The following is a 25,219-nucleotide window of genomic DNA, read 5'->3' as shown; positions in this document are numbered from 1 at the left end:
TACAACCAGATAATTTGCCAAGGACAATGGCAGCTTCTGGAAAGGAACAGCATCCCAGAGCTTAGGAAAGAAGACCCATCTACCTCCAGGGAAGAGCTCTAGAGAAATGAAATGAACTCTGCAAAATTTCTTTTAACATTCCCAGAGTTCCCTGGGGGAAAAGATTGTTTAACTGATTGTTTAAATGATTATACAAGAAAAAGTTGGAATATTGATGTCATAGAGATGAATCATGTTTTTAAAAGTTGTATTTTATAACAATTTGGAAGCTGTTTATTTGGGGATTAAATTGGACTTGGGAAGGTTGGGACGGGGAAGTCAGAATTGGTTATAATCAAGTGATATTAATTAGATTGAGTATTTTTTCTCTTTTTTCTTTTCTTTTTTGTCCTGTGTTTTTTCTTTTATTTTTTGTCATTTTTGTTTTTTGCAATTATTGGCGATGTAAAATTTGTTTATTCTGTATTTCAAAAAATCTTTCAATAAATATATTTGGGGGGGGGAGAGATTGTTTAACTGCTCTGGGAATTGTAGCTCTGCGAGGGCAAGAAAAGCTTCCAATCAATTTTCAACACACTTAACAAACCAGAGTTCCCAAGATTCTTTGGGGGAAGCCACTGCTGTTTACAGTGGTGAGATGATGCTTTAAATGCAAGGCATAGATGTGGCCTAACAACATTTAGGAAAACTGCTTCATGCCACTCTGAGCCTAGGGGGGCAGAACGGGACATAAAAACACACAATAAAATAAAGAGTCAACATAAAAAGGACACGAAAGATACTAGCGTACAGATAAAAAGAGCCACGTCCTTCTGCACTTTAATTTGCATTTATCCTTATGCAATAATTTAGGTACTTTATTGGAAGAAATTATCCCACTTGCGATTCTCAACAATTGGCACTCAGTCACATTGCCACCAACAAAATAACTGCCAGTCCACTATATAATTGGCAATATCCTCAGTTGGGAAAGATGGAGGGCACAAGGAGAAGGGGATGACAGAGGACAAGATGGTTGGACAGTGCTCTCGAAGCTACCAACATGAGTCTGACCAAACTGCAGGAGACAGTGGAAGACAGGAGTGCCTGGCGTGCTCTGGTCCATGGGGTCATGAAGAGTCAGACACGACTAAATGACTAAACAACAACATCCTCAGTTTTGTTTTGTTTTTAGAGAAATAATTATTATGACATTTAGCAACAAGAGTGCCATCAGCACTTGGGGAATTCAATGGCATTCATGAAAACAATCTAGGTAAATATTAAACACACATCAAGAACAGGCAAGCTTTTCTTTCCGGCCCAATGATTGCACCGCAATGCCTCTCTTGTGACTTTTTGGGTGCAACCCCCAGAAATCCAGGCTCCCGGTTAACTGCCCCCTCGTACCTTGAGAATGAATTCAGGATCGTGCTCTGCTAGGCTCTCACACACTTGCGTCAATGCCTGCTGAAGTTCACCAGGAGGATTTCCAAACTTCGGCCCTTCCACCAGCGAACAGCAGGCCAGGCTCAACAACATCAACTAAAAAGGGGGGAGGGGTTAGAGGAGAAAACCTTAGGAAGCCTCTTGTGGGAGTTTCCTTCACATTTCAAGGTTCTAGTCCAGTGGACACAACCCACTCTTAAGCTTCTAAGAATCCATGATTGGAGCTGGATGAAAAGCTGGAAGCTCTGGCTTCACCTAGGGCTAGATTTAGGGGCAGGTGACTGCCTTGGGCATCAGGCTTGGTGGGTGGGTTCTGGTTCCAGTTTGCCCATTCCAAGAAGCCCCTATCAACTCAGAAGTTGAAATGGAAACCCGATACTAACAGCAAATCTTCACCTCTACATCTAGGAACACTCGGCTGCATGGCTCATGTTGTATTGTGTGCACTATTTTCCAGTGCCCATCCAAAAGCAACAACCCAGAACCACTGGGTTCCTACTAGGAACAAGCCAGTTTGTCCATTTCAGTTCCTCTTGTTTCTCCAAACTCGGCTCCCAACATCAGTTTGCAAGTTAAGAAAAAACCCTCATGAAAGTAATAAATAATAATAATAATAATAATAATAATAATAATAATAATTTATTTATACCCCACCCTCCCCAGTCAAAACCAGGCTCAGGGCAGCTAACACCAATAAAATTATAATAAAACATAAAAAGCAATTAATTAAAATACAATATTAAAATTTAAAATGCAGCCTCATTTTAAGTAGTCCATAAATCCAAACCATGAGGGAGGAAAAGACAGGGGTCAGACTAAGTCCAACCCAAAGGCCAGGCCCTGTGGAAAGATGACAAATCCCGCAGGGCCCTGGTCTCCTGTGAAAGAGTGTTACACCAAGTTGGGGCCAATACTGAAAAGGCCCTGGGCCCTAGTAGAGGCCAATGTAGCCACTTTATGGCTCGGGATCTCCAGAATATTGTTGTTTGTGGACCTTAAGGTCCTCTGTGGGGCATACCAGGAGAGGCAGTCCTGTAGGTACGAGGGTCCCAAGCCGCATATACATTTCAGTGCAAATTTCTCCTAATATACACCTGCCTGTATACCGTACACTTTTGGGGGGGCAAAGCAATTATTTCCATACGCAAACTGCATTCCGCGTTCATTTCATAAATATTTGCAGTTTTATGCAACTTTACCCTATTACAGTATAGTGGAACCTCGGTTTATGAACACCTCGGTTTATGAATTTTCGGTTTATGAACACCGCGGACCCATCTGGAACGGATTAATCCACTTTCCATTACTTTCAATGGGAAAGTTCGCTTCAGTTTATGAACGCTTCAGTTTAAGTACCCTGCGGACCGTCTGGAACAGATTAATCCACTTTCCATTACTTTCAATGGGAAAGTTCGCTTCCGTTTATGAACGCTTCAGTTTATGAACAGACTTCCGGAACCAATTGTGTTCATAAACCGAGGTACCACTGTATATGCTTTTTTCCCATATACTGTTGTGTGCACTCCAATCTCTGAGTGGTGGAGAGACTCCAGGGGTGGCCTCTGCTTTCCTGGAGTTTAGATCCCTTGAAATGAAGGTCAATGGAAACTGCAGTGTCTTTGGGATATTTCGGTTTTATTAACACAACCCAAGCATAGGATGGAGGGGATCAACACAGCATTAACACCGCAGCAGATCTATCTTTCCCGTTACATTTCCGGGGAAGTTGCAAACTAAGTTTTGGATCCAACAGAGAACAAAACATGCCTCTATCTCTCCAGCATCAGCAAAACACTTTCTGTCTCTCTCTCACACACACACACACTTTCACATTCATTCATTCACACACACACACACACACATTTGACCTATTCTTCGCCATCCCAGAATGACCCGACATCCAGCCAAGCATGGCGGAAGAAGGCCCACCCATTTGTCTCCATAGCAACAGACCTCACTCTTTAAGAAGCAGGTGAGGAGTAAAATTAGCCAAGTTGCCACAAAGGAGCTAGTCTGACTGGTTCCGCAAGTTACCTCCGATAGATTCTAACACCAGATACACAAAACCACAGGTTTGGAAGGGTCCTATGCTCATCCAGACTGACACCCAACCCATAATCTGTCACTTGGCCAGAGAACTGTACTTCAAAATTTGGAGCAATGTGAACTTAGAAAGAAAAAGACAGTATTCCAGCTCACATGGAACTTTGGAAATTGCAAAACAGGCAATTTGTATTTCATTCCAATGTCTCCCCAGCCCCTAGTTCCTACCAGCACAACACCTCTCACCTTTTGATCTTTCACTTGCTGCTCTTTGCTCTCCACAGGCAGCTCATCAGCCCCAAAATCGTCCTCTTCCGACTGCACTTTCAGGTCATCTTTGGGCAAAGTCAGAACGTAATCTGGGATCACGTCAACAGCTACTCTCTCATCGCTTTTCTCCTGCAGGGGAAGAAACCCCACTTTCCCTTAGTCAAAACTGCAACCACTCTACAAGCTTCATCCAATATTCATTTTCCAAATGTCTTTTACCAGTGAGTATGGAAGCACCAGCAAAATTCTCAGGCACAAGACCTGTGCAAATGCTTCATCTGAAACTCCTGAAAACAAAAAAAGCATCCACAACCAAGAAAGTTAAAGTGTGTATTAGTTGTGGCCACATCTAGCTATACTCCGCAGATGTAGTTTGTAAATTAATAAATAATAATAATTTATTATGTATACCCCGCCCATCTGGCTGGGTTTCCCCAGCCACTCTGGGAGGCTTCCAACAAAATATTAAAATACAATAGTCCTTCAGATATTAAAAGCTCCCCTAAACAGGGCTGCCTTCAGATATCTCCTAAAAGTCTGGTAAGTTGTTTTTTCCTTTGACATCTGGTGGGAGGGTGTTCCACAGGACAGGCGCCACTACCGAGAACCCTTCACCCAAGTAAAAATAGCAATGAACATGGGTGGGCTGTGACTGAGGATTCCCCTTCCAGCTCACGGATGGGGAACCTGTGACCCTGCAGATGTTTTCGTACTTCAAATCCCAGCAAACAATCAGGGATGATGGGATTTGTAGTCCAGTGGAGGGCCACTGCTTCGGCTGCTGGTCCGAATTTATGGAAGGAAAACTCTTTAAAATTCAGGTTTTCCTAATTGCCTAGATGTGTTTTCCCCCTGCTATAAAACTTTCCTCCATTCCCTTTGCCATCCAACCCAAGCTTCTCCAGCTCGCCAAAGTTACTGTTGCTGAAACCTCTCTCACACAATATCCTGTTGTCACAACAATACTCCAGCAACTGGGTCCGGCCTCCATAGGCCCCTTGCCTAACTGAAGTCTTACTTGCAACTGTGGTTCTTCCAGTTTGGTGCTTGGTCCAAAAGCCTCATCCTGGGCTCTGTAACCCGGTGGCAACCCCAAGGATGTTGAGGTACTTTCCTGTTGGTCCAGTCGGCGAGACAACTGCACATTCAAAGGCTTTGATAAAGCAACGGAGGTGGGAATAGGGCGCAGCAGGCGAGCCCTGGATTCCTCCAGCCCCTGAACAGCCAAGTTGGCAGGCTGCTTCAGAAGAGAATTCTCCAAGCAGAGCAGCCTTGGTTCAGAGAAGGCAGAATACGACACAAGCTTCTTCGCGTCAGATGCTGCAGGCTGCCTTGCCTGGAGTAGGGAACGATAAAGGAGCAATTAGTGGCAGGGATGAGGGTGTTCATGCAGTACCACCTACAAGTGTATATACAGTGTGTGCAAAACACTTGGCTACGTGAATCTGCAAGTGTACACTCTTTCGCACAAACACATGTACCTATATAGAGACAGCCTGCAGGTAGGATCCCATTCGCCTTTACATCTGCCATACAACTCCGACTTCCCTTGGCTGGAGACAGAACACTGGGGAAGGAAAGGAAGTATAGCAGCAGCGGCACACCGGCCTGCAGAGCAGATCTACACATTCAGGTGTATCACAGAGGGCCTATTTCCTGGTACTACGCTACTTCTGAAATGTTGAAACGCTCTCCCTGCATCAAAATCTCCCCGCCCACAGTAGGGATGTGCAGGAACAGAACCGTTCCCACGACACCCACCCATCTGGGAGCACCCAAAGGGGGGAAACGGGGGGAAAAAACACCCAGCTACGTTTGAATCAACTCCTGGTGACGCCTTGTGGCTTCCGTTTCTGAGCACACCTAAGAATTAGCGTTTTGTTTAAAAAGCTGCCTTTCTAGCATGGTCACAAAACAGTCTTTCCCAGGATTCTTTGGGTGGGTGGGGTTTGACCATTAACCCCATCATGGATCAGACATGCATCCAAATAAACGATCTCTTGTTAAATAATGATTATTATTGTTGTTGGTGGTGGTGTTATTTGCTACTAGCCTTACCACAGCCATGCTTACCTGTGTCTGCTCAAGGACTGAGCCAAGCCATTTGAAATCCAGAGCATTTGGCATTGTCAAGGAGCCTGCCACGACCTGGCTCTGGGTATGGAGAGGCTTCAGCGAGGCTAGCCATGAAGCAGACGGGGCAATGGGCTGCAGCAGTCGGGCCTGGACTTCCTCCAGCTTCGGAAGGGTGAGAGAAGCATGAAGCAAGGGCTTCTCCCCAAAGAGAGAGGCAGAGGGATCCATGGACTTCACTGGGAAGGCCGCTGGGTGCTTGGCCGTCTGCAAAGAGAAAGAATAGACTTTGGTACTCAACACGAACAAGCCCTATGCAGATTTGAGACCAGGATACCTGAAAGAGCATCTCATCCCTTATAAAACCAGCTGAATGCTACACTCAATGTATTTTTAATCTTTTGCTGGAAGCCGCTCAGAATGGTTGGGGAAACCCAGCCAGATGGGCAGGGTATAAATATTATTATTATTATTATTATTATTACTCCTCTGCAGGAGGAGGCTGTGCTGCACATGCCATCTCCTCAGGAGGATCAGCTCCACACTATGTCATAATCGGGCCTTTGGTGTGGTGGCACCTATTTGTCGGGAAACACACGCACCCGCCGCAGCCATTATTTATTAGACAGGAACTCTATTGTATTTAGAATAGTTTCTTTTTTAACCAGTTGTCTTAAGTGGAGATCTTCAGGCCACTCAGTACCCATATTGGATTTGTAATTGTTTTCATGGCTTTGCCATTCCAGGCAATGCCTTCAGAATACATTATAGATGGGCGTAAAAATACTTGCAGAACTGCCTCTCTGTGGTGCTCAATAAGCAGAAGATCTTTATCATTGTTTATTATACCTTGGTTTACAAACACAATTGGTTCCAGAAGTCTGTACTTAACCTGAAGCATACTTAACCTGAAGCGAACTTTCCCATTGAAAGTAATGGAAAGTGGATTAATCTGTTCCAGGTGAGTCCACAGAGTACTCAATCTGAAGCATACTTAACCAGAGGTATGAGTGTAATTGGTTCCGGAAGTCCGTACTTAACCTGAAGCGTACTTAACCTGAAGCGAAGTGGATTAATCCATTCCAGACGGGTCCACGGAGTACTTAAACTGAAAATACTCAAACCGAGGCGTACTTAAACCGAGGTATGACTGTACTGTTCTTTGCGTTCTGAACCAAGGGAAAGTTTATTTTGAATTTGTTAACCAGGATACCCAATGGAGATGATCAAGCAAAATCATATATTTGCTGTGCGACTCAACAGATTTGTGTCTGATAAGAGTGGCAAGATTTGCAGTGGCTGCTCGAAGGTTTTTATTAAAAGGCTGGCTGGTCACCTAATCAAGGCTGCTGTTGCAGTGGAATACCTGCATGGGCTAAGACGACCACTGTGGTCCCTTCCCAATTCCTGGGTTTCTACCTTTGTACCTTCACCTTGCACATAGCACCTAGAAAGCTTCCTGCAAATCAGCTGCACAAGTTAATGAATAAACTAGGCATCCTTTACTGTGATTTTAACATGCTGGTGTTTTAATGAAGTGTTTCTTAGGCCCCATTCTGCCACTTCTTTAAGCGAACGTTGCTGGGTTTCAACCGGGAATGAGAAACCTATGGCTCTCCAAATTGTTGTAAAATTTAAGCTGGTTCCTATGAACCCAGAGAAATGGATCTTGACCCAGGGAGAGCTCAAGGATCCAGGCAAGCAGACGAATTTAAGCGTCTCCTGCCCACCAAATAACAGAGACCAAACCAGGACGTACGAAGCAAGGCACTTTTATTTTTGCTGTTGCAACAGGGTCCTTCCTCTCACACAGGAGAACAAGGAAGGAACCCCAAACAAAGATGTCTTGCCCTTAAAAAGAAATTTGAAATTGGTTTCAGCCCACCCCCCAGAAGCATCATCCATATGTCACAGAAGGGGTGTAGCCCAAGACCCCCCTCCCTAGATTCATCATAGGTACATCATGAAAGGGGAGGTCTGGTGGCAGTAATCTGAGCAGTCTGGACCCTGCCCCCTGCCCCCCAAAACCTAATCAACAAAATTGAGAGATATTTACATTTCCCTGTTTCCCAGCCAAGTTAATCACACCCTTTTGTCTGGCAGTCAGGTATCAGGATGCCAGGGATTATCACTTTAATTCCTGAGACAATGAGAAGGTTCCCCCCACCCCACTTCTTCCTTGCAGAGGAACACCTGGTCAGAGAGAGAGTCAAAATGGTGTCAGAAAGGCCTGTCTTCCTGTGCTGCTTCAGACATGTGCCTGTACATTCATGTACATGTTTTATGAACAATTATTATATATATATAGATATGACCTCAAAATTCTTATAACAATTCCCCATTTGGGGCTATAATTTTTCTTAAAAATTGTTGCCCCACAAAAGAATAACCAGATGTGTTGTTTTAGTACTTTGGGAGAAGCATTTCTCAAAAATGGTCTATGTATTACACTTAACAGGATGGTCCACCAATATTGACTGGAAAGTGCAGTTTGCTTGTTTACCCTTTTGTGTGTTCTCAGGTGTCAAAAGCTAGCTCTCCTCTGGTTGCACACCTCCAACGTGGCACAACAGCAACAATCCCTGGTGAATCCCCTTAGGGCTTTCATATTGACCATGTCGCCTGGCACTCACCATAGCTGCCACAGGTTTGGACATGTCATGAGAGAGATGCCTTTGCCTTGGGCTTTCTATGGGCCTTTATTATAGGCTCTGGCCTTGCACTGTAGGGAGTTGCCCAGTTGCTCTTAAAGGAAGAAAGCTACTTGCACCTTGGATACACTTGCCCAATTAGAACTGAAGCCAAATTAAAATTTATACAGCCCCATAAAACATGTCCAAATTAGTCAAATTTAACTCTAAAAGGGATCATTCCTGTTAAATCAAGACATAAATACCTTCATTTATCTGGTGTTTCATGGATCTTGGAGCTTATTCTTGGTAAAATGAGTAAAAACAAATTTAAAAAATGTGTAGAGAAGGTTGGCACACTGCAGAGTGCCAGGTGGGACAAGAAAATGTGGTCATAAGTTGATCTAATCTAAATACTGAACTATGCAATATCCTGATCCTTTAAAAGGCATACAATGCATGGCAATAATACAAAAAAAAAACATTGGGACACTATACATTTTTTTTTTAAAAAAAAAAACCCAACAATTAAACACAAAATTGGTTCACCTCCCCCTCCTTGTGGAAATAACATACTGTCAGACATAGTTCAATGTTTCTGTCGAATATCACGCAACATAAGACCTAATAATTATATATCAGTTGTATGTCTTGAGGCCATCATGATCTTGAGACAATTCCGGCTGCTTTTAAATCCTAGGGCACAGAGTCTTGAGGTCAAGGAGAGAGAATGTCCTTGCAATTCACTTTCCCCCTTTGTCCCAAAGTCATTTGACACATTTCAGTATTCCTATATAACACATAATGCACAAAACCTTCAAATTATTAATTATACGCCATTTGTATATCTTGAGGCAATCAGGTGAACTTGAGATAATTCTTGCTGCTTTTGCATGTATCTCCAACAAGGGGGTTTTCTTGTCTGCCTTCGAGTCACTGGGAGGAAGTTAACAGTACTTCTATAACAGCACTTCTAAACCTTGCTGAAACGTTATAGCTTTCTAGGTCCTCCTTCTTAGGTTGTGATCAAAGAGATAAAATGTCAATTTGGTTTCCTGTAAAACATCCTTTTGAAAATAGGCCTGCAGGGGGTTGGGGCCTGAAGATATAATTAGTTAAAAAATAATAGTGATAAATAGTCAAGAAAGGGGAGAATATTCTAGAAATTTCTTCTTGGGGAGCTGCAAATAATATAAGATCATAGTTATTTAATTACTGCTGTTATTGTCTACTCAGTCAGTTTAATTTACTTCACCTAGTTTGGCTGTGGAGGAAACAAAGGACAAAAATTTTGTTAATTAGGACACAATCGATAAGTTATTAACATTTTCCTTATGTGGTTCTGAATTCTCTTTGAGGTTCATGTATCTTGTTTGAAAGGGATTATTATTATTATTATTTACAGGAAAGAATGACTTAGATGCTACATTTGTATGTACAGAAAGAAAAAGTAGAAATACAAAAAAAAAAAAGATACAAAAATAAAACAAAATAAAATTTAGATTACCACTCACACAACAATTTTTACCTGGTTATTGTTAGAATAATTTCATAGACATAATGGAAAAACTGATATAATAAATGGAAGCAGATTATTTATAAGCTAAAGAGAAGCGCCAAAGAGAAATGAAATTACTGTTTGTATCTCCTCACTCCTCACTTTTTTTTTTTTTTTTTTTGCTGTGGAAGAAAAGAATTGGCAAAACACTCAATCATTGCTACATTAGAAAAGGGAGGGTTATATTAACATAGGGTAATGCTTCGGGGTGAAATGCAAATGAGAGATAAGTATCCATCCTGAGTACCTGCTAGGAAAGAAATGGAGCCTTTTGTTTGCATAGTCTGTCAACTGGTAGACAGCAATTTTCTATGAATTTCCAAGTGTGGAGGGGCTTGTTTAGGTGGCGTCCCCCCCCCCATTGGGAGATAATTTTGCATTAAGGTTCTGAAAGAATTTCTCCACACCCTGAATCTCAGTATTCTGCTGGAAAGGGAAAATTATTTCATGTGAAAATCAGTCAGGAAATGTTCCTAAAATGTACAGAGTTTTGCATGTTGAACTGGAATTGGCAGCTTCTAAACAGTTGATGGTTCTCAATGGTTCTTTATCTATTTATTTTTACATAAGGAAATTTAAATTTAAGTTTCATGTGCAAAGCATAACCTTGAACCTCTTAATTAATTTATAAACTACTCAAGAGACAGACTTATAGTAGTACTCTGCTATTTATACCTGTGGAAAGAATCTGGCATGTTAAGATTTTTGGAACTTGGCAACCACTTAACCTTGATGGACCAGTAACACACATGAGGTTGTTTTCCCTCAGTGGTTCAAAGCTTTACATTAAGAAATTTGAATAATATTTCATGAGCAGATTATAACCTTTTCGCCCCTTAGTTAAAACCTCATTTTTCTCCTCTATTTTCCTCTTCAAGCTGACATAGCCTCTGTGCATGTACAGAGTTCATGATTCGGCAGACTATTGTACCATTTTTTAAAGTGCTGCACCTCTTGACAAAATTACCATCTGAATAAAGGAAGGGAAGGGGAAAGAGTAGATTTTAAAATAGGGTTAGATTTTACACAGAAACTCACTTTTCAGTGCTTACAAACACATTTTCTCTCCCTCCTTTTTGCAAGTTTGGAAAGGGTTGGAAGGGATCTTGAGTAATCTAGTCCACCCCTTCTGAAATATGGGGATCTCAACACTATCACTGCCCTTAGGATACACATACATTTGAGTACAGACGCCTGACTGGGAAGGAAACACAGGCTATGCCCTATCACGGAAGCACATGTGTGTACTAAGGGAAAAATAAGGAAGGGGAAGATTAAAAGTACCAACGTTATATAGAAGCCTTTAGCAAACCTTAAGATTGGATAAACAGTTTAAGAGGGAATTTACTTCCTTACTAAAACCATTCTGTCCATTTGAATCAAGGTTAAAGTGACTCAGATAGACATTTGCTGGCTATGGATCCTCTACTTTTAATAACATTTCCCTAGAAGGAACACCATATTCCATAGTCACATGGTGAAACATTACATACAGAGCACATGGCTCCCTTGTGACACAGACCTTAAATATTGTGAGTTCACAAACAAACATTTTCAAGGTTACAATCTCCCTTTTCCCTTCCCGCTCCCCCTTTCTGTACAGAAAGGGGTAGGTATGCACATACACCCCACTTTTACTCTCTAGAGAAAGATTGGGAAATGTTCAAGACTTTCATATGTGCTTAAACTTTAACCCTTAATAGAGAAAGTGATAAAAACTTATATAATCACTCCACAAAAACAACAATTACACTCTTGTTCCAACTCTGAAAACCAATAATCTTTCCTTGCCAGAAAGCAGAGCTGGGCTGAATTTCAACCCATCACCACATCAGACACATTGCCTTTCACATAGCTCTAAAATGGGGGTTAGAAGGGACCCTGAGGTCATTTAGTCTAACCCTCTAAGATACAGGATTCACAAGATTTGAATGAAAATACCAACTTTATATAGAACCCTTTAGCAGATGAGTTTTTTTCCTTAAGAGGTGATATCAGGAGCCCAACACAATTGAAGTTAAAACTAGACTCAGATAGACAATTCCTGGCTAAGGAAGCTCTACTTTTGACAAACAATTCACCTTTATAGGAATAGCTGTTCAATTTTCCTTTAGTCAATATTCCTCTAGTCACTTGGAGGAAGACTCCCTTTTAGAGCCTCTCTCAATAACAAACATTTGCACACCTCATGAAGTGAACATTTTCAAGTTTCAAAATATTTTCAAAGCATTGAGCAAGCATTTTCAAACTTACTACTCTTATTTTCCTTCATCCTGCCCCCTCTTTTTACTTTTGGAGAGGAAAAAATGGCCTTCTACAGCCTCTTTAAAACAAACCTTTACACACTACCTCCACTCTTTTAAATATTTGCCATTGTTTTTGGGTTGATCAAGCCCTTACATAAGATTATTTAAGCAAGCTTGCCTTATTATTATATTATTTTAAACTATGCATGCTTTAAAAAAGGCAGTCTGTGGGTGTCATGGCCAAATTTTACACAAACCCCTAATTTCCTAAACCTGGATTATATCTCTCATTTACTTTAAGGGGAACAATGAACTATAGCAGACACAAGGATCAGACGCACATACACTTCACAGACAACACAGACAACATGTAACATGCAAACATATATAATTTTATACCATAACATACTTTGTAGGATTCCTCACAAAACTTTTCTCATTCAGAGTTCACCAGGGTTAATTTTAAAGCGGAGATTCACTGTATGTTAAAGGAACCTCCTGGTAGCCATTTCCCCTCATCTGGGTGGTCCATAGTAAAGCGGACCCAGTGTTTTTTTCTTACAAAGTTTTTGCAATTGGTTCCCTTCAAGCTTGTCCGCCCCGGGGATTTCGTGCCAATTTAAGAGAACGAATTGGAGTGGACTTTCATCCTCAAAGTCCTTACCGGAGCCAAGCCTCAGTTGTGCTTTGCCTCGGTTGGGAGTCTGGGAAAGGAATTCCTTAGAGTGGGTTGCACCCATTTTACTTAAGCCTTTTTATACTGCAGTTCGGGTCCCCGACCCTGTTCCTGGACACTCTTAACTTCCCGAGTCTATGACTCACCCCCACGTCCTAGTGGTGTTCCTGCCTGCCGTTCGCGTGCACTAACTACTAGGCGGCCTGGTGCAGCTAAAACCCTATTGGAACCCTCCCACTGGTCATCAATTGCCTGAGGGTTCCACAGCAACTTCCCTGCCTCTTACACACTAGACTCATATCCTACTGAACGCTTGCCTACGCAATGTCAGGTCGGAACTGAGGAATACAGAGATACAGAGTAGTAGGAAAGGAACGGGCGCACTTGCAATCTCTGGTCATGGGTCATACCTAACAAAGGTCGCCATGGCAGGGGGGCGTCTTCACCCGAAGATTAAGAGCAGAGGAATAGGAAACAGAGCTGGGATAGCCAGATTCCCAGATTGGTAGAAAAGCGACAGTTTGCTCAGACTTCTGCTCAGTTTGGCAGAAGGGAGCTGGGACAGTCTTTCTGAGCTCTGCGTTTAACGTAAAGACTGTTGCCCTGGACCTCAGTTCTACCTTGTAACTGTGCCTGGCAGCCTTGCTGCAACTAAGGTCCAAAGAGGAGAGTAGAAAAGGATAGTCCAAGTGGAGAAATAGATTTTTAGTTGCTGTGGTTCTTAGCTCACCCAAGGTGTCCCCTTTTAATACTCACGACCGATCCTTTCAGTCGAATCCCGTTGTCTCCAGCTTCCAACTGGTTCCTGAAAAAAAAACAGCCTTGTCCCTTTAAACGTTGCTTCGTCCTGGGGGTCCCGCTTGGACTCTCAATTACTACCAAGTGCCTCGGGTCCTGAGGTTGGTTTACCCCCCTGCAAAAGAGGCAAGGGCGCGCTGGGCTCCCCTTCCTCAGTGAACCCGGAGCTCAAGGCAAAACTGGGTCCCCGAAGTGGTCGCCAAATTTTTGTAAAATTTAAGCTGGTTCCTATGAACCCAGAGAAATGGATCTTGACCCAGGGAGAGCTCAAGGATCCAGGCAAGCAGACGAATTTAAGCGTCTCCTGCCCACCAAATAACAGAGACCAAACCAGGACGTACGAAGCAAGGCACTTTTATTTTTGCTGTTGCAACAGGGTCCTTCCTCTCACACAGGAGAACAAGGAAGGAACCCCAAACAAAGATGTCTTGCCCTTAAAAAGAAATTTGAAATTGGTTTCAGCCCACCCCCCAGAAGCATCATCCATATGTCACAGAAGGGGTGTAGCCCAAGACCCCCCTCCCTAGATTCATCATAGGTACATCATGAAAGGGGAGGTCTGGTGGCAGTAATCTGAGCAGTCTGGACCCTGCCCCCTGCCCCCCAAAACCTAATCAACAAAATTGAGAGATATTTACATTTCCCTGTTTCCCAGCCAAGTTAATCACACCCTTTTGTCTGGCAGTCAGGTATCAGGATGCCAGGGATTATCACTTTAATTCCTGAGACAATGAGAAGGTTCCCCCCACCCCACTTCTTCCTTGCAGAGGAACACCTGGTCAGAGAGAGAGTCAAAATGGTGTCAGAAAGGCCTGTCTTCCTGTGCTGCTTCAGACATGTGCCTGTACATTCATGTACATGTTTTATGAACAATTATTATATATATATAGATATGACCTCAAAATTCTTATAACAAAATGTTGTCGGGTCTCAATAGAAGCAAATGCTTCACACAGGCTCTCAATGAGAAATGTTGCAGTTGTGGGATTGTATCCTTTCGACACTTGGGGTGTAAAAGACCCCAGGTTTAGGGTTATGCATCCTTTCAACACAGCACCCCCTTGTGGCACCATAACATGGTGAAAATAACTAGATTTTTTTTTTTTTTTTGAAAAGCAGAAAACTTGAGGGAATGAAGTCAGAAGATTCCCTAGAAGTCCGAAGGCCCAGGCAGCCCCCCCCATGCCATTCATAGCTGCAGCCACAGTGTTCCACTCTATCCAAATGTTCACTGAGTCACAAAGCCTTGCACAACCACCCCTAGCCGCAACCCCATGCTCTTCCTGGCTCCTGGATAATTCAATTAATTCCCTTGTTTATCTGAAGCCACTCTCTCTCGGTTCCTGCTTTCAGTTCCTGGATTTCACTGCAGCGTTGGCACCCAGCACAATGAAACTCCCTCCCTTATTTCCTATTCTGCACATTTAACAAACAAACGCATTGGGCAAACATCCATAGGAATCTGCCATATATACCAAAGCCAGACCACTGGGTCCATCTGACTCAGTAATGCATGCACTGACCTGCAGCAACTCTTCAGGGTTTCATGCAGTGATCTCTCTCGATCTCTCTCTCTCAGCCCCAAAGCAGATATACCTGCAACTGAACCTGGCAACCTCTACATGCCGAACTCTACCACTGAGCCACACCCATGGCTCGGAGAAGCTTTAAGTCAATGAACGTTAAAGGCACAGGAGCCACACACACCCCAGCAGCCTCTTATCGCTGCATGCCAGTCGGCAACCAGAAACCATGGTTTGTGCCACAAATCATCACCTAGGCACGTTGCAGGAAACCAATTCCACCCGAATTCATTCAGGTTTGCAAATTCGGTAAAGGTTGGCCAAAGAGTCACCGCTATAAGCTGCTTCCTCTCTCCATTTAGTTTTGATGGTGATGATATACCACCTGAGCTGATCACAATCTTTCTCTTTCTCTCTCTCTCACCTTCCACAATCTTTCTCTTTCCTCCTATCAGGGATTTCCCCCCGCTTCTGCGAAATTTGCAAAAGGACTCTCAAGGCGGGGTCTGCCTCTGCTACAACCTACAGTTTCTTTCCCTGAAATATTAGTCGTACCTTTGGAGAGGTACGGGTGGCCCCACCAACAGACCCCGTTTTATCAGTTTTCTTGGAGGGATCGGTGCTCACCCACCCCAAAAAACCGAGTCGCCCGCGCGCCTCCAGCCAGCCCTTCCCGGACGCGGAAGCTCAAGCGGAGAAACCACAGCCGGCGCAAGCACCGCCTAGGCGGAGCCTGGACTGCGCCCAAGAAGCGCCTCCCTCCCAGCTTCCCTCCCGGCAGCAAAATCCCACGCACCTCCGGAGGGACCCAGGTGTCCGGGTCACCGGATTTATTCCACGCGTCCACGCTAGAGCCCCCGGAGAAAGAAGGCGGTCCCGGCTGGTGGCTTATGAGGCGTCACGTTTCAGAAAGAGGCTTTGGGCGAGGAAACCCGGGAAGCCTGACCTCTCTGGTCCACCGCGGCTTTTAACCCGTTAGAGCTCGTGTTGCACGAGAAGAACCCAGGAGTCCTGGCTCTTGAATCCGGAGAGCGCACTCACCGTGCAAGGAGCTGGAAAGGGAGGAAGCGGAGTCCTGGCTCTAGCTTCGACTTAAAGTAGTCAACTTTTTTTTAATAAATCACTCGACTGCAAGAGCGTCCAAGCAGTTCACAAAGATGGGATACAAAAAATATTTTTTTAAAATGAATCAGTTATGACTATAAAATCAAATGCCAATTAAAATATCTCATGGGTTGTATTATTATTATTATTATTATTATTATTATTATTATTATTATTATTATTATTTTGTATGCTGTCTTGTACCCGCAGGTCTCAGGGTGGTTACAACAGAAAATCACCATATACGTAAAAACACAAAATACATAATAAAAACAAGAACAGCCCAATAACGCCTCTTTCCCAACTTTTTTTTAAAGTCTTTGTTAGGTGTGGAGAGGTCAATAGGAAAGGGACATAATCAGACTTTTATTGGAAGAGAGCCCTGTAAAATTGAGCCCACAATTAAAGATTTGGGGGGGGTGAGGTGTCAAGAGGCATGAAGTTTTGAGTGCCCCCCTCCCAATCGTATTATAGTATACAGTTTGTCACACTTTTTCTCTGGGCCACACTTTCAGAATAAAAATTTGCTCACGCCACACCAAATTTTTTATTGATAGCAATACATTGGAAAACAAAGGGGGGGCACTTAGCAGTGCTTGATTTGTAGCAACAGAACACAGCTACTTTATAAAATGATTGTGAGACATCCATAAAGTGGCTACATTTGGCAGAAACATTGCAAAATATAAACGAGCCTCTTACATATGTGCCTTAAGTATATATACAGACTCAGAATTGAAAATCCCTGTTCGTAGCAAATATGCAGTGAAGGACTGTAGAAGAATAGCCAATGCACTTGAAGATTCTTTGGGGGAAACCCTGACCCATTTAAAGTGGTATGATATTGCTTTAAATTTATAGCAATGAATCAGCAGGATAAGGTTTCCCCAGCAGGAACACAAGCATTGTCTGCAGACTGCCTTTAAAGCTGCAGTAGCCCCTTTGAAAATCTGGCAAGGGCCTTGCAATATCATAGAAAAAATCCAGGAAGAAAAGCTGCCAATCCCAACGGGAAAGTGAAGTAATGTGCCTTAAGAGCAGGATTAATCACAGCCGTATTTTTTAAAACAAGCAAAATGCCGCCTACAGTAACGTGTTTTAAAGCTAAATAGTGGGCAGCTTAATTGTTGTGTACACATCATTTTGCAACTCATGAAGATCTTGCATTGAGTCCTATCTTCTAGCACAGGGGGTGATGAGCTTTTCTCAGAGGGTGGGCTGCATTATCTTCTGAGGGGGCAACAGTAGGCAGGGCCAAAGTGGGTGCAGCAGTGATTCTAAATGTTACCCTCTTTTTCCTCCAGGCAGTCAAGCAAGGGTGTTAACAGAGTCCAAGGCCACATTCCTGCCAGTCGAAAAGATTCCACCCCATCAAGACAGAAGAATTCAACTCTTGCTTCTGATAACTTCATCACATTGAAGGAAGTGGGGGGAATCCCACCCTTGCCCATAGCATTTTGCCTCTCTGCTTGTTCCTCACAGAAGTGCTTGCCTTTTAAACAGCTGCACAACAGGCAGAAATTCAACAGATGCAGCTTTAACCAAGCGTAGTGGAAATGCAGTGGTGGTTTAAAAACAACACTGCTGCCGTTTGGTTTTTGCTTGGTGTGGTTCCTTTAGGCTGGTTCCTCCAGGCTGGTTCACACAAGTCATGGTTATTTCTTGGTAGCTGCAGCATCAAACGGTATTAACGCCTCGGGCAGAATTCTCACATTGCCTCCCTTGCCATGTTTTTTCAGGTGAGTCACCTGTATCGCATAGAATCATAGGACAGTAGAGTTGGAAGGGACCTTGAAGGTCCTCTAGTCTCTGAAGTATACAGCAGGGGTGTGGCAATGAGGCATTGCCAACCTCTTTGGGGCCATGAGGCGGGTGAAATGACCCAAAATGGCTGCCACATCACCTACACCAGCCACCGTCACACTCGCTCTGAGAGGGGAGCTCTGTTCAGAACGGAGGTTGGGTGTCAAGTCTTGGCATCCAATGAAATGTGAGCATGTTTAAGGGGTGCTCAGCCACAAGTTGAGCATGGAAACAAAACCTTCTGTTATGCCTTGCTGGGGTTTTTTTTTTGAGGGGATAATCACTGAGGCTTTTTGCAAGCACCCTAGAAGGTGGGTACCCTGGCACCCATTAGCTGTCCTTGTAGGCTACAGCTCTTATAATCCTCAACATCTGTCCATGCTGGCTATGGCTAATGGGAGCTGGAGTCCAGTTAATGTGCAAAGGACTGCCAGGTCCGCCTGCCCCTGCTGCACGGGCACAGAGAAATCATGCATGCATGTGCAAACTATTCCTAGAGTTTCTGCCCCTATTAAAGCTGTGCAGGTGATTCCACAGAAAACTGGGGAGGCGTCTCAGGAGTACTGATACGGCAACTCTGCTGAAGAATCAGCAGGAATCTCCACACTTGCCATATCTAAGGGTGAGGGCTGTTTCCTCCTCAGAGAAGGAGGAACTTCTAAGATGCAGGCCCTGAGGTCAGCGTAAGCCTGAGGCAGCGTCCCGACACTGACCCAGCGGTCATGGGTCGGGTTATAGCAGTGGATCATGTGAGTATCGCGATAGGTGTTGTGGCTGTAGCCTCCCATGATGTAGAGCTCTCCGTCCAAGATGGCAGAGGCGGCGATAACGTGGGCCTGGGGCAGAGGGGCAAGGGCGGCCCACACGTCCAGGCCTGGGTTGTACACTTCGCAGGCCAGCTGGTCAGCGTAGCCCCCGTGGCCATCCCGCCATCGCAGACCTCCTGCCACGTAGAGACGCCCACCCATGGCTTCCATGTTGTGGCCTGCGCGCTCCTCTCGCATCATGGCCTGCGGGATGGGCGCTGCGCCCGGGCGGTACTGGATCAGGGAGGATTGGCAGCGGCACGAGCCATCGCTGCCCCCGGAGACGTAGATGACTCCGTCCAGGATGCAGGCTGCGTGGCCACAGAGAGGAGCGGGCAGAGGTTCACACAGCCTAGTGGGAAGGAACAGGAAGGAAATGTATATTATTCACACAACCACATAGTTAAACCATGGAATTCATAACGGCAAGAGGTGGTGGTGGTCCCCCAACAACAGCAACAATAGGAGCATCACAGTGCCAGCCCTTTCCTCAGAAACAGTCACTTCCCCCAAACCTGTTGGAATATAAAGGTCTTCATCAGCTGGCAGAAGAACACAAGGAGGGAGCCAGTCTAACTTCTCTAAAGGTAAAGAGGCCCCTGACCATCAGGTCCAGTCGTGTCCGACTCTGTGGTTGCGGCGCTCATCTCACTCTATAGGCCGAGGGAGCCGGCGTTTGTCCGCAGACAGCTTCCAGGTCATGTGGCCAGCATGACAAAGCTGCTTCTGGCGAACCAGAGCAGCACACGGAAACGCCGTTTACCTTCCCGCCGGAGCGGTCCCTATTTATCTACTTGCACCTTGATGTGCTTTCGAACTGCTAGGTGGGCAGGAGCTGGGACCGAACAACGGGAGCTCACCCCGTCGCGGGGATTCGAACCGCCGACCTTCTGATCAGCAAGCCCTAGACCAGGGGTCAGCAAACTTTTTCAGCAGGGGGTCAGTCCACTGTCCCTCAGACCTTGTGGGGGGGGGGCGGACTATATTTTGGAAAAAAATATGAAAGAATTCCTATGCCCCACAAATAACTCAGAGATGCATTTTAAATAAAAGGACACAGTCTACTCATGTAAAAACATGCTGATTCCCAGACCATCCGCGGGCCGGATTTAGAAGGCGATTGGGCCGCATCCGGCCCCTGGGCCTTAGTTTGGGGACCCCTGCCCTAGACTCTGTGGTTTAACCCACAGCGCCACCTGGGTCCCTGTAACTTCTCTAGGAAACTACAAATCCCAGGGTTTCTTAGCGTAAGCCACAACTGTGTAAAGTGATGCAATGCCACTTTAAAAGTGTATCCTAAGTTTCTAGCATCTGTACAACCTGAAATTTAAGGCAAAATGTACAGGCACTACTGATATTGTCATTTTTTGCACTCCTGAGAAACTTGTGCTCCTTGTTTCAATATTTTACTTTGTCACTCTCTCACACACACCCCAAAATCATTTGTTACCTGGGTCCCACCTCAGGTAACATATCCCACCCAGGTTAAAATTTATCCAGTTCCTTCACTCTTGGACTTGTTTTGCTGATGGTTCCCCTCCTCTGAACCCATTCCATGTGTCTATATGCAGATGAAAATGCTGCGCCCGATTCTGGACTCCAGGTGAGGTTTGACAAAGCCCCCCCCCAACACGCAATTCCTCACCTCCAGGCATTGGTCTGGGGGTCATAGCACTCCACTGTATCCAGGCAGTAGGCATCGTTGGAGCTGCCCCCCAGGGCATAGAAAAAGCCATCCTGGTAGAGCACCTGGAAATAGCTCCGGTGACTTGTCATGTCGGCCAACCGCTCCCAACTCCCACAGAGAGGGTCGAACCTGCAAGAGAGAAGTGTCAGGGAACAAAGATGGTGCTTGGAAGCAACCCCACCTCCCTGCAATTCTGAATCTGTTCCTAAAATTAAAGGTTCAGAAGCATCCCTCATGTTGTCTGTCCTTCACATCTTTCCACCTTTTCCACAGTGGCTTTAGAACATCCATGTCAAATTTCTGGACAGCAAATGCTGCAAATGCTGCACACCAACAATCCTATTTTTCATTCTCTTGAGCCAGTCAATCACTAACATCCAGGGCGTATGTTACTGGAACCCAGGGATGAGCCAAAACCTATTGGGGCTGCTGCTCCTGGTGGCAGCTGCAGCCAATCAGGACTGAGACGCGAGGGGAATCTTCTAATCCAGGCATCCCCAAACTGCGGCCCTCCAGATGTTTTGGCCTACAACTCCCATGATCCCTAGCTAGCAGGACCAGTGGTCAGGGAAGATGGGAATTGTAGTCCAAAACATCTGGAGGGCCAGAGTTTGGGGGTGCCTATTCTAATCTTTCTCACTGCCTGTGTACCAGGCTTTGATTGGCTCCCAGCCCAGTCTTCTGGTTGGCTGGAGAGCCCTATAAAACTCTACAGGTCAGGCCAGCACCAGTTATGGACATTCTGATTGCTCTGCACGCCATCTCTGACCTGCTTTTGCCCCCCACCCCTCTTTTGCCCCCTCATCACCATGTTCAATAAGCTACTTCTCCAAACATCCACCTCCACTCTGGCCTAACAACTGTACTGATTATCTCCCTGCTGAAATACTGATTCTGAAGAAGACCTGTTTATCATTCCCATGCCCCACCCACAACTCTTCTCACATCGCGGAGTTTGCAACCTGGTTCTTTCCCTCTCACCCACTCTACTTCCAAAGGCAAGAATCCTCGTCTCACTTGAACACTGAGCACATGGTGTTCCTGGTGCCATAGTAGTCCTTTCCCCCAAAGATGTACATCACATTGTCCTTGACCGCCACAGCATGCCGGAAGCGTGCCCCCTCTGGGAGCTCCCCAAGACGGCGCCACTCAATCTGCTTGACCAATCCGATGTTGCTAACGAACCGGTGGGCGAACCAGAAGTCCCGGCTAGGGCTGCGAGTGGCCATATTCTTTGCCAGCGTATCTCCTCCGCTGATGGCAATCACCTTCTCTGGGTACCTCACCCGGCAAGGGAGTTGCTCCAGCTTGGAAGGGCCTGGAGGGATGCTAGCTAAGGACTCGACCATGAGGCTATAGAGCCGGCCTGGGGAGGCCATCATCTCTACCGCGCGAACCTGTTTGAGCTCCCGGGTGGACATCAGAGGGAACCTGATGCAACGCAATACTTCCTCGGCACGGTCCATCCGTCCATCCCAGTCAGCTTCCAGCCACCGGACGGCTCCTTGGAAGGCCTCCAATTCATTGAGGATATAGAGGGCATCGGAGCTGAGGAAGTGCACAAGCTGGCTGGCCGGAAGGTCCAGGAACTTGGGCGTCCTCGTGACGTGAGCAAAGTTCCTCAGCACAAAGTTCTCTGCGGCGCTTTCCAGATCATGAAGGCCGTAGGCACGTGCGAAAGAGAGGACATCCAAGCTGGATTCAGGAGTCAGCTTGTGGCGGAAGAAATCCAGGCAGAGTTCCAAGATGCCGGAGACCTGATACTGGAGGGCAGCCTGGGCAGCATCAAAGAGGTTGTCCCATCCACCTCCCACTGTTCCCGAGTACACGAAGGAGATGACCAGGCCCAGGTCAGTTGCGGTGAAGCGGGTGCAGAGAGGGGCGTCCGCCTGGCGGGATTCCTTCATGCCACTGGTGAACATGCCATGGAAGAACTCGCAGCCGCAGGCCAAGGCTAGTCGGTGAACTGGAAGGAGGGAAGATGAGATCAGGGGACCAAACAGCTATATCTCGGTTAGGAACCCATAGTCCCAAACCCAAAACATCTAGCCTTCCCATTCCATCCCACCTCACAGATCCCTTTCCTATCAGTATGTGGGGCTTCCCCTCAAGCTCTGCCTTGTTCACCTCGATAGATATCTTCCTCGGCTTTAAGCTCCAGGTCCCAGCCGACGCCTTTCTTATAAAGCTCCTCCAGGCCCCGCAGCGTCTCCCATTTCTCATCTGCTGGACTCAGCCTGTCCTCTGCCTCTATCCCAATTAACACCGCCTTGCAAATCTCGGCCACGCGAGGGACGCCCAGGGCCTCTGCGGCATCTAAGATCTCCCCAGCCTTCTCCGGTGTGGCCTCCAGCTCCCCAGTGTAGGCAAAATTCAAGAGGGCCTCCCAGCCACATGGCGTGGTCACGCCATCCAGCTCCACCACGCCATGCTCCCCACATTCCAAGCGTTGCCGGAAGACCGAGCTCACTGCAGCAAGGATAGCGCTGTGGGCTTCGTAGTCCCTTAGGCCCAGTTTGACAAACACGTCCACGAGATGATGCTGCTCTCTCAGCTGCTGAGCCACAGCAAAGAACCCATCGGCGTGGCCCTCATTCCGCAGCTCCAGCTGCTGCTCCACAGCGCCCTCTGAGGGGCTGTCGGTGCATGACATCGCCTCTTGAAAAGAAGACTGACCTGTGGGAAGAGAAGGAATGAAAATCATAAGGCAAGGCAGCACCTGCGAATCATAGAACTGCAGAGTGGGAAGGGAGCCCCGAGGGTCATCCAGTCCAGCCCCCTGCAATGCAGGGATCTCAGCTAGAGTATCCATGACAGGTGGCCATCCAACCTCCAATGAAGGAGAGTCCACCACACCACCTTCAGAGGGAGTCCGACCCAAACCATGGGCTTTGTGTTACAAGAAAGGAGATTCCGACTAAACACCAGGAAGAACTTTCTGAAGGTAAAGGAATGTCATAGAACTGGAGATGGAGATGCACAGTTACATCCCAAAACAAAACACGCCCTCAAGTAACCCAAATTTAAAACACTGCCACAGTCCACACTGCAATTGCTTGTGTGGTGACAGAGCTTCTTTCCCCAACAGCTGCCACCATCATAATATTTCACACCAAAGAATAAAAAAGATTTCGAGTGTAAAAGATTCTAAAATTGTTGTCTAAGGCTGCGTACACACCGTGCATTAAAAGCACATTCCTCGCAAAGAATATAGGGAATTGTAGTTTACCCCCTCACAGAGCTACAGTTCCCAGTGCCCTTAACTGTCCTGGGTCCTGCCCCCCAACAGAGGCTCTTATTGTCCGTAAGTTAAGAGGAATAATAGCAGCAGACACTAGACTCAGGAGTCATGGTTCAGGAGTTCAAGAGCAAACAAGAAGTTCAGAAATGGACGGAAACTATTCTCCATGCTCCACCCACTAAGCTTTTAAAGAAGAGGTGCAGCATGCTCACTTGCGAGACTCATTCATGTTGCGGCGAGGTCGGGGTTTCAAACGCACACTCCAAGTGGGTAAGTCGGCTCCCATTTGCAAAGGCAGTGCCTGGTTTTTAGGTAGCAGAACTAGACCCTCCCATTCATTCACTCTCACCTCTGGTTCCATCTCCCCACTTGGCTTCTCCAAGTCCTTCCCTGCCTCCATGGAGGCTCTGGGCTCTGCAGGAAAATCAGCCGGCAGGTGAGGGAGCAGGGAGCCAGCATCCTGGCTCTTTAGTTCCCTGTACTGATTGTTAAAGCACTCTGGGAATTGTGGCTTTGGGAGGTGTATAGGGGTCTCCTAACAAACTCTCAACACACTTAACAAGCCACATCTCCCAGGATTCTGTGGGGGGACAGGGGGCAGGGAAGCCATGACTGTCTAAAGCGATGCCTTGTGCTTTATATCATAGGCGTTGAGTTGCGCCCAACATTGTGGGGGCCCGTTGCGCATGCATGACGTCCCACGTGCGGCACCCTCCCCAACCTGGCCAGGCCGATTCAGCCCGCCATCCCTCACCGACCCACCGCCAGCTCCTTTAGCTTTGTGAAAGGAACATGTGGGGCAGAGATGCTTAGCCCCATGTGTCCCTTTGACGATCCTCAAAAGGACACGGCAGGGCCAAGCATCTTCGTCCTGGCATGTCCTTTTGAGGATTTCCATGGGATTTGGGGGGGCACAGATCTGGCCCGCTTCTTGAAAATATTGGGAGGGGACCCACGGCCCCTGTAAATGGCAAATGGCACCCCTGCTTTATATCTATGGTGTGAATGTAGTCCGTGTCTCCTCACTGAAACATTTTGCTGCCTGAGGTGAAGGACAAAATGGCGTCTGTACTGTTCCATCTGGAGAATCTAATTGAACTGGCACAACTGACTCCTATTTCAATATTGGCAAAACCGGTACAGTGGTACCTCGCAAGATGAATGCCCTGCAAGACAAATTTTTCGCAAGAGATCTGATGGTGACTTGCAAGACGAAATTGTTTTGCAAAAAATTCATCTTGCGAAATGCGGTTTCCCATAGGAATGCATTGAAATTTAATTAATGCGTTCCTATGGGCAAAAAAAAAAAATTGCAATGCATTCCTATGGGAAA

The 25,219-nt window shown here is 45.9% G+C and overlaps 2 protein-coding genes across 7 annotated transcripts in view; both read right to left on the bottom strand.

The window, feature by feature from the left end:
• The window catches only part of TEP1 (telomerase associated protein 1), a 67,732-nt gene extending 51,564 nt beyond the window's left edge, over positions 1–16,168 (bottom strand). For 2 of the 6 annotated variants that reach the window (XM_035134662.2, XM_060281797.1), the window contains exons 1-5: positions 15,801–15,965; positions 5,815–6,081; positions 4,760–5,077; positions 3,718–3,870; positions 1,390–1,524 (exon numbers count right to left, since the gene is read on the bottom strand). In XM_035134662.2, coding sequence (XP_034990553.2) covers positions 1,390–1,524; positions 3,718–3,870; positions 4,760–5,077; positions 5,815–6,045 — 837 coding nt within the window. In that variant the 5' untranslated portion in view covers positions 6,046–6,081; positions 15,801–15,965. The other 4 variants (XM_035134664.2, XM_035134663.2, XM_060281796.1 and 1 more) reach the window with 4 other exon arrangements.
• Positions 16,169–18,706: 2,538 nt separating this feature from the next.
• Positions 18,707–23,298, bottom strand: KLHL33 (kelch like family member 33). Its single transcript, XM_035136899.2, has 4 exons — positions 22,773–23,298; positions 21,663–22,611; positions 20,604–20,774; positions 18,707–19,310 (listed from the first exon to the last, which is right to left on the bottom strand). Exons 1-4 carry the CDS (start codon positions 23,296–23,298, stop codon positions 18,707–18,709), a joined length of 2,250 nt encoding a protein of 749 aa, XP_034992790.2.
• Positions 23,299–25,219: the final 1,921 nt, after the last annotated feature.

The sequence above is a fragment of the Zootoca vivipara genome, chromosome 13 (assembly GCF_963506605.1).
Source record: "Zootoca vivipara chromosome 13, rZooViv1.1, whole genome shotgun sequence".
Taxonomy (NCBI): Eukaryota; Metazoa; Chordata; class Lepidosauria; order Squamata; family Lacertidae; genus Zootoca; species Zootoca vivipara.
Note: the sequence above shows the minus strand (reverse complement) of the source record. Positions and strands in the feature narration are given on the sequence as shown.

Bases quoted from the DNA above. Each gene is read 5' to 3' on its own strand.
- KLHL33 (XM_035136899.2), bottom strand. From the start codon at position 23,298: ATGTCATGCACCGACAGCCCCTCAGAGGGCGCTGTGGAGCAGCAGCTG. The intron at 20,775-21,662 runs GTGAGACGAGGA...TCTCTCTTGCAG, and splicing joins ACCATGTGCTCAGTGTTCAA to GTTCGACCCTCTCTGTGGGA. The intron at 19,311-20,603 runs GTGAGGAATTGC...CCTTCCCACTAG, and splicing joins CCCCAGACCAATGCCTGGAG to GCTGTGTGAACCTCTGCCCG.